The sequence below is a fragment of the Scylla paramamosain genome, chromosome 8, assembly GCF_035594125.1.
Source record: "Scylla paramamosain isolate STU-SP2022 chromosome 8, ASM3559412v1, whole genome shotgun sequence".
NCBI lineage: Eukaryota > Metazoa > Arthropoda > Malacostraca > Decapoda > Portunidae > Scylla > Scylla paramamosain.
In genome coordinates, this window is record NC_087158.1 from 532,501 (window position 1) to 545,000 (window position 12,500).

General features: G+C 43.3%; 2 protein-coding genes across 3 annotated transcripts in view; both read left to right on the top strand.

Annotated features, from left to right (window-relative positions):
* Nucleotides 1-5,191, top strand: part of LOC135102638 (uncharacterized) — a 42,869-nt gene extending 37,678 nt beyond the window's left edge. Inside the window, exons 3-5 of one of the 2 annotated variants that reach the window (XM_064007926.1) lie at nucleotides 199-402; nucleotides 1,167-2,043; nucleotides 3,226-5,191. In XM_064007926.1, coding sequence (XP_063863996.1) covers nucleotides 199-402; nucleotides 1,167-2,042 — 1,080 coding nt within the window. In that variant the 3' untranslated portion in view covers nucleotide 2,043; nucleotides 3,226-5,191. Of the gene's footprint in view, nucleotides 1-198; nucleotides 403-1,166; nucleotides 2,057-3,225 lie in introns of both variants that reach the window. The other variant, XM_064007925.1, reaches the window with a different exon arrangement.
* A 2,404-nt stretch (nucleotides 5,192-7,595) lies between these two features.
* The window catches only part of LOC135102637 (uncharacterized), a 6,737-nt gene continuing 1,832 nt past the window's right edge, over nucleotides 7,596-12,500 (top strand). The window contains exons 1-6 of the mRNA XM_064007923.1: nucleotides 7,596-7,756; nucleotides 9,356-9,485; nucleotides 10,205-10,375; nucleotides 10,736-10,909; nucleotides 11,537-11,683; nucleotides 12,291-12,500. The exon at nucleotides 12,291-12,500 is cut by the window's right edge and continues 36 nt beyond it. Coding sequence (XP_063863993.1) covers nucleotides 7,653-7,756; nucleotides 9,356-9,485; nucleotides 10,205-10,375; nucleotides 10,736-10,909; nucleotides 11,537-11,683; nucleotides 12,291-12,500 — 936 coding nt within the window. The 5' untranslated portion in view covers nucleotides 7,596-7,652. The remainder of the gene's footprint in view (nucleotides 7,757-9,355; nucleotides 9,486-10,204; nucleotides 10,376-10,735; nucleotides 10,910-11,536; nucleotides 11,684-12,290) is intronic.

Here is a 12,500-nt window from a genome sequence, read left to right on the forward strand (position 1 = left end):
GTGTGGCCTCGTGAAGCAGATGGAATTAACACACGCACAGCCTGGGAAGAGGAACGTGAAGCCAGCTAAGGATGAATAGGAGGGTTGCCTGTACCTTGTGGCCTTGTGAAGCACTGATAGGATGAGTGAGAGCCTGAGAGGGATACATGTAGCGTGGCCTTGTGACATTGATGGCACTAACGCACTCATGCTTTGCAGCTCGGGGAGTGGAGCGTGAAGCCAGCCAATGATGAGCGGGAGGGGTACCTGTCAGAGCAGCTTGCCCTGGGTGTCACCTACACAGCTGCCGGCCGCCCCTACCACGCCCACCTCCTGGCCAAGCTGCTCCCACAAGATCCCTTCAACCGAGCTTTCGTCATTGAGTCACTCTTCGACCTCCGGGAGATTAAGTTCTACCAGGAGGTGAGTCTTGGGAGAGTGTTGTGTGGGAGGTCAGGCTGCAGCAGGGTGGTCATGTGGAGGTGGTGTCAGGCTTGTTAACGTTATATATATATATATATATATATATATATATATATATATATATATATATATATATATATATATATATATATATATATATATATATATATATATATATATATATATATATATATATATATATATATATATATATATATATATATATATATATATATATATATATATATATATATATATATATATATATATATATATATATATATATATATATATATATATATATATATATATATATATATATATATATATATATATATATATATATATATATATATATATATATATATATATATATATATATATATATAATTTTTTTTCTACCTTAGCAGATTTGTTTCTTATTGTCAGATTATGTTTCTTTTGAAGTTTACATCCATCTCTTTGTGTGTGTGTGTGTGTGTGTGTGTGTGTGTGTGTGTGTGTGTGTGTGTGTGTGATTGCTTTGTTGCAAGATTAGAGTCAAGTGTATACTATATTGTTTCCATGTTGTCCTTTACCCACCTTACATACTTAATCTCAGAATCATGATGGATGTTCCTTGTCTCATTTCTTGATGCTAATCTATTCCAACTACTAACATGTCTGTTTGGAGCTAAATAGATTGAGCATCAGTAGTCCTTCAAGTATGTTGTCATGTTTTCCTGTTGTTCATTGTCCCTCAGTGGAGTGTTCCCTCCTGACAGATCAAACCAGCAGTGGAGGCAGTGGAGCGCAAGTACCTAACAGAGGAGGACCTGGAGAGCAGCTGGACCCCAGACCTGTACTTTGCCAAGCACAAGGAGGCTGCCGAATCCATCCTGGTGCTGGACGACATGTGCCAGCACGGCTACAAGGTGCCGGAGCTGACTGATGGCATGACGTCTGCACAGACGCGTGCTGCTCTGGTGACATTGGCCAACTTCCATGCTGCCACAGTGGCCCTGCAGCTCAAGGAAGGCAAGAACCTGCAGGAGGAGTTCCCTTACCTACTGTCAGTGGACCAGGCTGTGGAGTCCTTCAACTGTCTGGTGGAGCGTGGGTTGCCTCTCCTTCTCAAATTCCTGGAGTCCCGCAAGGACCAGGCACAGGTGCGGGAGGGCTTGACTCGCTACTCCGGCCCACGGGCGGCCCAGGTGCTGCGGGAGGTGCTGGCCCCCTCAGACAAGCTCAACACGCTGGTGCACTGCGACTTCTGGTGCAACAACCTGCTCTTCAAAGAGGTGGAGGACGCTGCTGCCCGCTGCTGTATCATTGACTGGCAGATGGTGATGTATGGGCGGCCAGCCATCGATGTGGCCCTGCTCCTCACCACCTCCCTGGAGCCAGCTGAGAGGCGGAAGCATGGCTCGGAGCTGCTGACTGCCTACTGGGATGCCTTCATGGCCCGGCTGTCCAAGTTTGGCATTGAGAGTAAGGCACTCAAGTACACCAAGCAGGACCTGGAGGGAGACTTCCGGGCAGCACAAGCCATGGCGGCACTAGTGGTGGTGGGCAGCGTGGACATCGCCCTCGGCACCCCAGGCAGGGAGGAGCGAGTGCTCAACCTGCTGGCAGATCTCCTGGAGCAGGGTGTATTATGAGGTGTGCAAGACATGTGAGTGTTAAGACTGTGTGTGTGTGTGTGTGTGTGTGTGTGTGTGTGTGTGTGTGTGTCCATTTTGGTCAGCTCATAAGGAAGCGCCATTTGCAGTTCATTATATCACAAATGCAGCACTACCTAATTTCTGAGTAGTTGCTGCTCTTCTTGAGTTGACACCAGTAGCCCTTCCTTCCTTCCTTCACCATGCACAATTGTTTTGTCAGACACTTAACTTAGAATATACATCTTATGCATGCACTTCTATTCTTTCTCTCACTTAGTTGTGGGAAGGTCTGATGTGAGGGTGTGAGTGGCAGGGCAGGGGAACAGCAAGCAACAGAGAAACTCCAGAGTGTGCTGAGTAGTGGTGAGCTGCTGGGGGAACAATTACTTCTTTTACTTAGTAGCACAGCAATGTTATGTCTGTGTTTTCAAGTTAGTGAGGTGGCTGTGTGCTGCTAGGAAGAGTGAAGGGGAGAGCAAGTTGACTCTGTACATTTAGGAGAAGAGTAGAGAAGAGAGCAGGTTGACAAGTCCCTAAGTGAGTGAGATGGCTGTGTTTAGGAGAGGAGTGATGCCCTTCACTCACTGCATCATAACAATACTTATTCAGGAAATTTCATGGATAACTGATGAAAAATGCCTGTTTAGGAAAAAAGTACAGGTTAAATGGTAATGAAGAACTTTGTCTTTTCCCTCAGCATAGTTTTGTAAGCAATGTGGACACACCCCAACAGTGGTGATTGTTGATTTTTGCTTCTTACAGATATATAGTAAGCTCTTGTTTGGTGTCATGAATGATGTAGTTTTATTGTCCATGTGTTGCAGTGTCTGGCATAATGGTTCATATATTGTTATTGGTGTAGTATTCACAGGAAATATAGAAGTTGTTATATTTCTTTTAACTGTGACCATTTCTGTTGATGGTAACGTGTAGCAAGTTGCTCTTGACTCATTCTATTCCATAATTAATGATCTATTTTTATTATTATTTTCAAGAAAAGATATTTGGTTCCTTACATAGTCATGGGTGTATATAGACATGAAAGTAGTCAAGAGTTTGAGATATGGTGGTACGTTTTGCTGTATAAATCACATACTTGGTTGTCTACAGTATAATGGTCTGCATGTACCATAACAAGTATATCACATCTACCCATCTATATCTGATGCTTGCTCCTTAGACCTCCCCCATGGGACGGACATAACAGGAAGCCACAGGGCAGCAGCCAACGCTTGATAAGACGACCACACCAGGCTCACCTAGCAGCAGAGACTTATGTATCAAAGACACGCAGTATTTGAAATGAGCGGTTGGACTGTGACACCCCAATCCTCCAGAACCAAAGCCAATATTTGCCATGCCAGCCATCACCTCACACCACAGCTACTCACATCTTGACCACCATGAGTAGGGTGCTGGGAATTCCTCCATTGTTCAGACAGCCGAGGAGTTTATGTCAAGAGAACATTATGAGGATATGCACATAACCAAGACAAGGCTGCCACACCATCCAGACACCTCAGAGTGCTCCTCACCTCTGCCTCATGCCACTTAGCCACACATACTCAGCTGTCTCTTGGAGCAAGTCACTGCTACTCCTGTGAATCTTGATATCCTGGCCACCACATGGAAAATATGAAAAAAGAAAGAAAAAAGTGAGTGGATCCCCAGCCTAGCACCATCCTTGACTAGAACATAGAAGACAGATAGCAAATATAAGGATGGCACATGGTATGGATGGAGGGTAGAACATGCAAGACAGTTACCATCAAGATTGCATGTGGTACAGTGCAGAACATTCATCCATACTTCACTTACATTATTTTGCACACTTCACATTTCTTGAAGATTATTGATGCTGTATTTTTTATTTGTAAAAAGCTGTTATCCATTAATGAATTTGACCTTATGGTGGTAATCCATGTTTAAGATTTTTTTATACATATATTTTTGTGTGTATATGACTATATTTATATTGCCTTCCCCAACAAATAGCCACCACATCTAACACCACCACCACCACCACCACCACCACCAGTTTCCCTCAAAGTCACCTCTGTGTGCCCACAACTGCTGGAATGCAGTGTTGCTGAGTACACCCAAGTGTGTGTTTGGCTTTGGTTAACTTAGTCATTGTGGTCAAGGGCTGCCAGACATTTTTCTCTGTTATTAATTAATAGTTTAGGAGGAAGTGATTTTGTATGGTGTGCAGTGGTGGCTGTGTGTGGCATCACCTGCACCAGTACTGTGCTTCCTCCACAGCACCTCTAATGTGTAAAGATATAATCTTGAAAGGATGAGCATATAAATTGTACATACTTCAGGAGCCACCCCATGAAAACCAGTATCTTTTTCTCTGCTATTTGCCTTACAGTATTTACACAGACATATGAATTACACACATGAAAACTTAAAAAGAGTATTTTAGGAGTGTCCTCAAAGTTCTGTCATTATGTTCATCTTCATAACCTGATGAACCTCACTCTGCATGCCAACTCTGTGCAGGGAATCAGCCAAGACTTGAATGCCCTTGAGCTGCTGTTGCTGTGTCTTTCTTCATACAGCCCTGGTCAATTCAAGTACTTCCATATTCACTTCTGCTGCACCTTATGTCTTCCCTCCATGATCTTAGAATCCCTCACTTGTCAGGTTATCAGGTGGGATGTTAACAGACTTCTGACTGTTACTAATGGACAACTAAGGAGCACCACAATCCCTGATCTCTTTCTTATTTCTTTCTCTTTCTTTTTTGTGTAACTTGTAAGCCAAAAGCACCAGAGAGACTTGCTTTTCACTGGGTGGCTCCAGACACATGACTGGTTCAGTCTGTGTGGGTGGTGGACATGTCGAGCTTAAGGGAGGGCAGGAGTGTACTGAGGGAGCAACACTATTTGTACTCTGAGTCTATAATGTAGTCTATATTTCAGGTCCTCTTATTAGAAACTTGCTGTCATGCCATTCTGTTGTAGTCCACTCTTTGTGAGGTTTATTGTACTTGAATCTGATAATCCATTGTGACATATTTCTTGTAAGAATGATACAGCCAAGTACACATGTAAATCTCTCTCTCTCTCTCTCTCTCTCTCTCTCTCTCTCTCTCTCTCTCTCTCTCTCTCTCTCTCTCTCTCTCTCTCTCTCTCTCTCTCTCTCTCATTCACAAGTTTGAGCTTAAAAGAGACGTTCTTAAAAAAATCGCCTAGCTTGACCAGTATGATGCATAATAGTAACATATAATATACGGTCCTTGTAAGAGTGTGTCAAGGTGAAGGTGTCGTGCATGAGTAAAGTCTGTACAGGTGTGTGAGGGATGACTGGAGTACGCATGCACCTTTTTTATAGCAGGGAATGGCTGTGGTATGGAGGCCCCGACATTGATTGTGATGTAATGTAAAACTACCAAAACTAGCTCGTTAAGTCAAGGAATTATAGACTCGGAATAATTGATGTTAATAAAGTCTGTTTTAAGTTCATGGAATATTGTGTTGCCTACCAGTGTTAATTATAAGGTGGATTACATTTGGTCATAATGTTAAAATTGAACAAACTTGAACAAATACATCAAGGGAATCCATCCAGAGTTTAGAATATAGTTATACAATGGAGGAAGGTGACTGATGTGTGCATGAGTGCGTGGTGCTTTGTCTATGCCGCCTCGTGTGGGAGTGTCGACCTATATAACACTCGTATATAGATAGCGAGTGCGTGCCTTCCTCCACTCAGTCCCCCGCCTCTTGTCATCCGTGGTGGACTAACTTATCGGAAGGTAAAAGCTTCATATGAAGGGCGGAGGGTGACTTAAGGAAGGGATCATCAAAAACAATTCACACCTTTCGGCTGTTAGGTTTATGTTATGCTGCTATCCTTTCTTCCACCGCAGTAACTGGTTCAAAGGTGAGCTGGTTTGTGAAAAGATAAGCTATTTGCAACGCCCTACATGTTGCAGGCACTGAGAGGGACGGGCCGAGCTGTCAATGCGAGTGGCATTGCATATAACAGGACTGGGAACACTTAATTATCTAAGTCATATTCGAGAGCAAGCGCCGTCCTTTTGTTCGTTCATAAGGACTATTTTCAAGCCCAAAAAGACTGATTAGTAACATTCTCTTGTTTTTTTTTTTTTTTCTATTACATGGCCTCGCATAAGACAAGGGACATCAAATTATCTAACCGGCGTATTAGCGAGCAAACACCAGTGGTTTGTTCCCTCATAAAGTACAAAGGCCACAGAGATGATTAGCTAGCTACATTCTCATACGTGTTTTATCTTTACATGGCCTGGGAACACCTAATTATCTAGCCAGTGTATTAGAGAGCAAGCACCGCCTTTGTCTTCGCTTATAAGGCTACAGAAGCTACCTAGCTACATTCTCACGTTTTTTTTTTTTTTCGATTGCATGACATCGTATAAGACAGCTACCACCTAATTAGGTATGTAACTACCATAAGACTATTCTCAAAGGCCACAAAGACTACCAATCTACATCCGTCCCTTTTTTTTTTTTTTTTTTTTTTTTGCATAGCATCGCGAGATAAGACAAGGAACAACTAATTATCTAAAAGTCATATTAGAGAGTAAGCACTGCCGCTTTATTCCCTCAAAAAGAGTCTTCTCAGCTCCCAGAGATTTGGTAGTTATAGTCTCATGGGTGTTTTCTTTCCCGATTACATAGCCTTGCGTAAGACAGTGAACACCTAATTATCTCACCTGCATATTACAGGGTAAGCACCATCGCTTTGTTCGCTCGTAACGATTAATTACAGTCCTTGCAAGTGTAAAGCTGTGGGTTAGTGAGTTCATGTACACATAGGTACTGGCAGATGCATTCAACCAGTCGATCATTCTTGTAGCTACATGTAATAGGATAAAACTGCTTCCATCTCCGGAATGTGAGTTATTTCCCCGGGCCAAACCTCTTGATGACTCATTTATGGCCAACCTTCTTTTGTTTAGTACTGACTGCACACTTGGGAGGATCATGCCTCACCAGGTGAAATAACCAGATGACTGCCATTCAAGCAAAGCCATTCGTTATGCAGCGAGAGACAGAGGCGCGGGTTGGATCATATAATTTCCACGATAAACGTGCGGCACTGCACACACACATACACACACACACACACACACACACACAATTGGAAGGTCACAGGGTCCAGGCAGGCAAGGGCGCTGCTGCTGGGGAATTACCCTTTACAGACGCGCCTCCTCCACTCTGAACTGCCAAATACGCATCATTTCTACCAAATATAAGAAAAAAACAAGCAAATTAACTAAAGGCACTTCAGTAAACCAATGAATTTTCCGTATATCCACTACAAATAAATAACAAATAACTGGATTAATATAACTTTTGAATACGATAATAATAAGGTCACAAGGGCAGAACAGCCAGGCAGGGACCATTGATGTAATGTGTAGAGTGGTAGTGTGTGTGGTAGTAAAAGTTGTAGTAGAGAGGCCACTGGAGAGGGCGGCGGCGGTGGGAGACGGAAGGTGTGGCCAGGTGAGGCAGGGAAGGGCAGGGCAGGGTGTGCTGCAGGGAATGTTGTGTGGTGTGTGGAGGTGCGGTGAATGTTGCAACAGTTGAGGCCAAGGCAAGACAAGGGGGGATGGGGAGTCAAGGCCGTGGTGGCGGTGGTTGTGTTGCGTCTTATCATCCTGGGAGCAAACACACTCATCACTCTCAGTCACCACTTCCTCCTTCAGACGTGAGGTGTGTACGTGCTGTGTTGTGTCACTCACCCAACACAGGAGTGCAGTGAAGTGTTGACGTGCTACAACACACACACACACACACAGACAGACGTGACCCTTGTGTGTGTGTGTGTGTGTGTGTCTGTGTGTGTGTTGCAAGTTTCATTTACAACCTCAAGACGCACAGATTAGATTACTCTGGCCGCCAGAGTGTTTGTCGTGATGCATAGGATATTTAAATAATTACTTGATATGTTGCTCTCAAGTTCGACCTTCTTACAGAATACTTACGTTCCTTACGTATTTTTAGCGATTGACTGTTATTGTTATTGGAAGCACTTTATTTTAGTGAGTTTGACACAAGCACCAATGAGCCCTGGTGGTGGCTGTAGGTTAGCAAGGAGACTGTCAGTAATGTTTGGTGCTGAAAGTGAAGGTCAGGGGAGTAACTCAGAAAGCACAGGCACTGGCAAGCAAGGCGCATTGAACTGTGTGGTGTGGTGAGGTGCCATGAAGTGACATTGAATATTAGTTTGAAACAGTGATGATAGTGGCATTGCAGCATCTGAAAAACCTTATCTTAAGCAGCAGATCTGATTACAAATCAATGGTTACCCAGTTGTGGAACTTGATTGGTGTGGTGTCTCTTCCACCCTGCCCTGCGCTGTGTTGGCTCAAATTATACTCAACACCTGTTCCTACAAACATTCACATTAGCATTAGGCACTCACACACATGCTACCAGTTAGGCCCTTGATCTTTATTTCTAATTACATTTTGTTATGATTACTTAATCTTTTGGCTGGGGACCTTGTTTAAGAAGCATTCTCTCTTAGATCTAAGAGGCACCTGTGCAAGGCCTGTGTCTGAAGTGTAATGCTCTTGCATGGTGGGCTGCCCGCACCCACAAACACAGCGAGAGAAGAAAGCCGAGGGCTGCTGGACGGTACTCATAGACTAAGGCAAACGGAGGTGAGGATGACTGGATAGATAAGTAGTACATCAGTGAGCAGCACACCAGAGAGCAGCAGGGTTACACCTACTGGCATGTTAGGAGACTATTCCTGGAACTCCTGTGCCGAGATAATATAAAACCCCATCACTGCTTGCCAGAGATGGCTTGACAGATTTACTGATTTGACAAACTCATGAGTATTAACACAAAATATATTTAATAATGCTGTTTACGGTTTTGGGTAAATAGCATTAGGTACAAATATGTAACACTTTGAGATATGTACAAGTGAAGGAAATAATTAAAAACATCATTAAGATTGAAAGCTTAATATTTCAATGGTTGTAGCAACTCTCAAGCTAAGTCCTAAATATTTTAACATTTTCCTCATTCAGAGATTATCTTAGTTTATGTTGTTGAATGTTAACTTTTGCTAACTTTGGAAGAAGCTGCAGGAGTTGGAGACTGTAATAGTGGTGCGATCCTGTTATTTTAGCATTACTACAGGATCGTGTGATGGCAATAGAAATGGAAATCAGTACATTGTGAGAGATGAAATAAGACAGACTATGGATGAGAGAATTTTATAACTTTTGGTGTGAGATATATAAATTTAAAACAGTCTTGACCTGTTTCCTTATTGACTTTGTTGTGGTGTTACAGAACGACGATGGTGCAGTTAGCATGCAGTTGTTTAAATATCCGTCTGCATGTGCAGGAGTCTCCTGAATCCCTTGTGGCCGGAATTCCCAACCTCAGCCCTTCAGAGCGACAACACCCCTTCTTCCTCAAGGTAGGCACACAGTGCCTGGCACACTGTGTGGAGGACTGGCATGTGTTGTGAAAGGAAAGATGTTTGAATGATAGAAGAATATAGATTGTGGTATAGAAGACATGATAGAGGTAAGGCTTGTACATCATCTGTTGGAAAAACTGGACAAAGACAGATGTGAAATTAGAACCACACAATTTAAAGACTATATTGGATAAAACTGTAAAATTTGAAATAGATACTGAATATTGGAGAAGAATTTTTAGAGTAAATGTGGTGATGGGAGAATAACAAGGACTTGCAGAGATACTGGCACATTTATATTCCTCTATAAATATATGGTAAGATTACACTCTGACATTGCAAGTCCAATCTAAGCTTTACTAAAATCATGCACCTCTATATCCTCTCACAGCCCATCACTTTACTTGTCCCAACATACACTCTGAGCTGGCCTTCCTCACATACTGTGTACATACCATGCTAATGTCACTACAGATGGAGGTAGCCTGTTTCACTTGTTATTACACTTGTTCTTGCTGCCTTTACCTTTATGGGAAGGCACAGTGATTACCTTCCTCCTCCCCTTCAAGTGCTCCACATAGAGTTAGGTTCCAATGGATATCATTTGAGTGCAAGGCTGGCCTGAGATCTATGGTGTGTCCATGGAGGAAATAGATTGAAGAGAAGGATGGGTGAATTATGCTTAGATGATCTCCAAGTCTTATATCATTGTGCAGGGAGCTTGTCCTGTCACCCTAGGCCTGGGTGGCATAACTGAGGGACAGAGGTTCCTGGTGCGGCGCTGCAGGGTGGGTGGCTGGACCGTCCTCGAGTGCCTCAACTGCCACCTCCTGACGCATGCCATACGGGGCATTGGTGGAGATGTAGCCGCCAGCACTCTGCTTATTGTGAGTGTGGAGAGTGGGGATGTTGAGTGCTGGCCAGACTGCAGAGAGAGAGAGAGAGAGGAGGGGAACTTACTTATATAAATAGAGACAGATAAAATTCAGACATTTCTCATATTTGTACCAATATGACACTTCACAAAGAAGATAAGAGACAATCTGATTCATTATAGTTGTTCATGAATTATTATTTAATTTCTGCTGTCTGAATCCTAATCCTTATTTTTTTTACTCCTATCTGTCTAGAAGTTATGTGCATCTGTTAATATCAGGACTTGCATTTTCTAAATGAGCCAAGTGACATTAAGGTGATCTAACAATATTAAATTAATGTCACTATTAGTGAATGCCTTCATGACACAGAGTGATGCCAACAAGATCCAGATGCTACAGAAGTGTGATGGTTACTCTCCCGTGTTCAACCTAGTGTTACCCTCAGCCCTGGACAGCCAGTCTCCACCACCACTCTCCCCTACAGAGTTCCCTGGTGACAGATCTCCAGAGACTGATGCAGCTCTCAGTGACATTCAGCAGCAGGTACTGAGCCTTACCTCTCCATCAACAAAACATTCCTGCTTGACCAGATGTAGGAGCAACTTAAGATATTGCTGCTGTTCTTGTGTGAATAAGACAAAAGTTTGGAATGATGTCATTGCTAGACAGGATGTGAAGCCTTTTGAAATAATCTAAAGTTGGAAGGTTATCAAATATGTGTTTTATTAAAGAGTCTGTGCATTGTGGTAGGATGTGTGTTTACTTTTATTAAAGGAGTCTTGCACAGCACACTAGAGTTTAGCCCCGTTACCTGTCACCTGTGTTTGATAAAAGGGTATAGTAAAGGAGAATGGTGTATAGCTTGGAACATCTTCTTTGAAATTTTAAAAAGAAGAGAAAACTTTCCCTTTGTTATCCTTTCTTGGCTATATCATCATGCACTAAAAGAGTTCCATCTGCCTGTCTATCTATATAACAGGCCAGCAATCCCAAGTGGGGTGGTCCGTCTATCTATATACCAGACCAGCAATCCCAAGTGGGGTGGTCCAAACAAAGCACCACACACTCATACACACATCATTCACACACCTGGTTAGTTACATCAAAAAATATTGTGATGATTATGACCGTTTGCTAAGTGTTAGACTGATGCCTGCCTGTGCTTCACAGATGACAAGGTTCCTCAAGAAAGCTCAGTCACAAGTGGAAGCCAACATCCAGTCTTACACCAAGCAGCAGCAGGCAGCTCTCCAGGCCCTGACCTACCGTGCACGCCAAGACCGGCAGACTGTTATGAGACTCATCTCGAACATGCAGGTTGGATCATCTCAGCCAGTGATTAAGAGAGTGTATTGGAGTGTGGAGGATGCAGTGGGTGTGAGAGGATGACCTGTGATGTGTGAGGACAGAGTGCTAGAGGCAGTGAGAGAAAGGAGGGAGGAGAATGAAAGGCTTAGATCATGCAAGGAGGGGGTGCAGGGACAGGCATCAATGGAAACTCCTCAGTTGTAACTGCACCCTGGGAGGGTTCTTAGGAGGTGGTATTAGTTAAAGATAGATAGGACTGTACACACTTAATTTTTGTAAAACTTGCTTAAATCAACAATACACAAAGAAAGGATAAATCAAATGAATTGCTTGCACTTAGATCTGCAGTGCTCTGATAACTCTTGGGGTGGATGAGAGCAGTGGTCTGATGACCCCTTGAGAGGATGAGACTGATGAAAGACATATTGACATTGTGTAATGGTTCATCTATTTTGCTTTTAGTGTTATTTGTGGGTGTAAGAGATGTATAGCGTAGGTGTGATGTGTGCATATACAAGTGACTCATTGAAAATCCTGGACTAGCCAGTGATACACAAACTTGTTATGTGTGGGCATGCCACACTGAGTGTTCAATGCATCAACATTGCTGTTTTAGGCCAACTTGCATTCACAAGCCGAGGACGACATGCTTGGCACCTTTGACATGGACGGAGCGAGGAGGAGGCAGAGTGATCCCTTCAGTGCTCACTCCAGGATGGGCTTGGGTGAGGCTGATGATGGCCTGGATGATGATGTCCCAGGCCTGCAGGAAGAGAGTGAGGGAGAGATTCCTCCACTGGTCAGCCTGCAGGTCCGAGGCAACTCC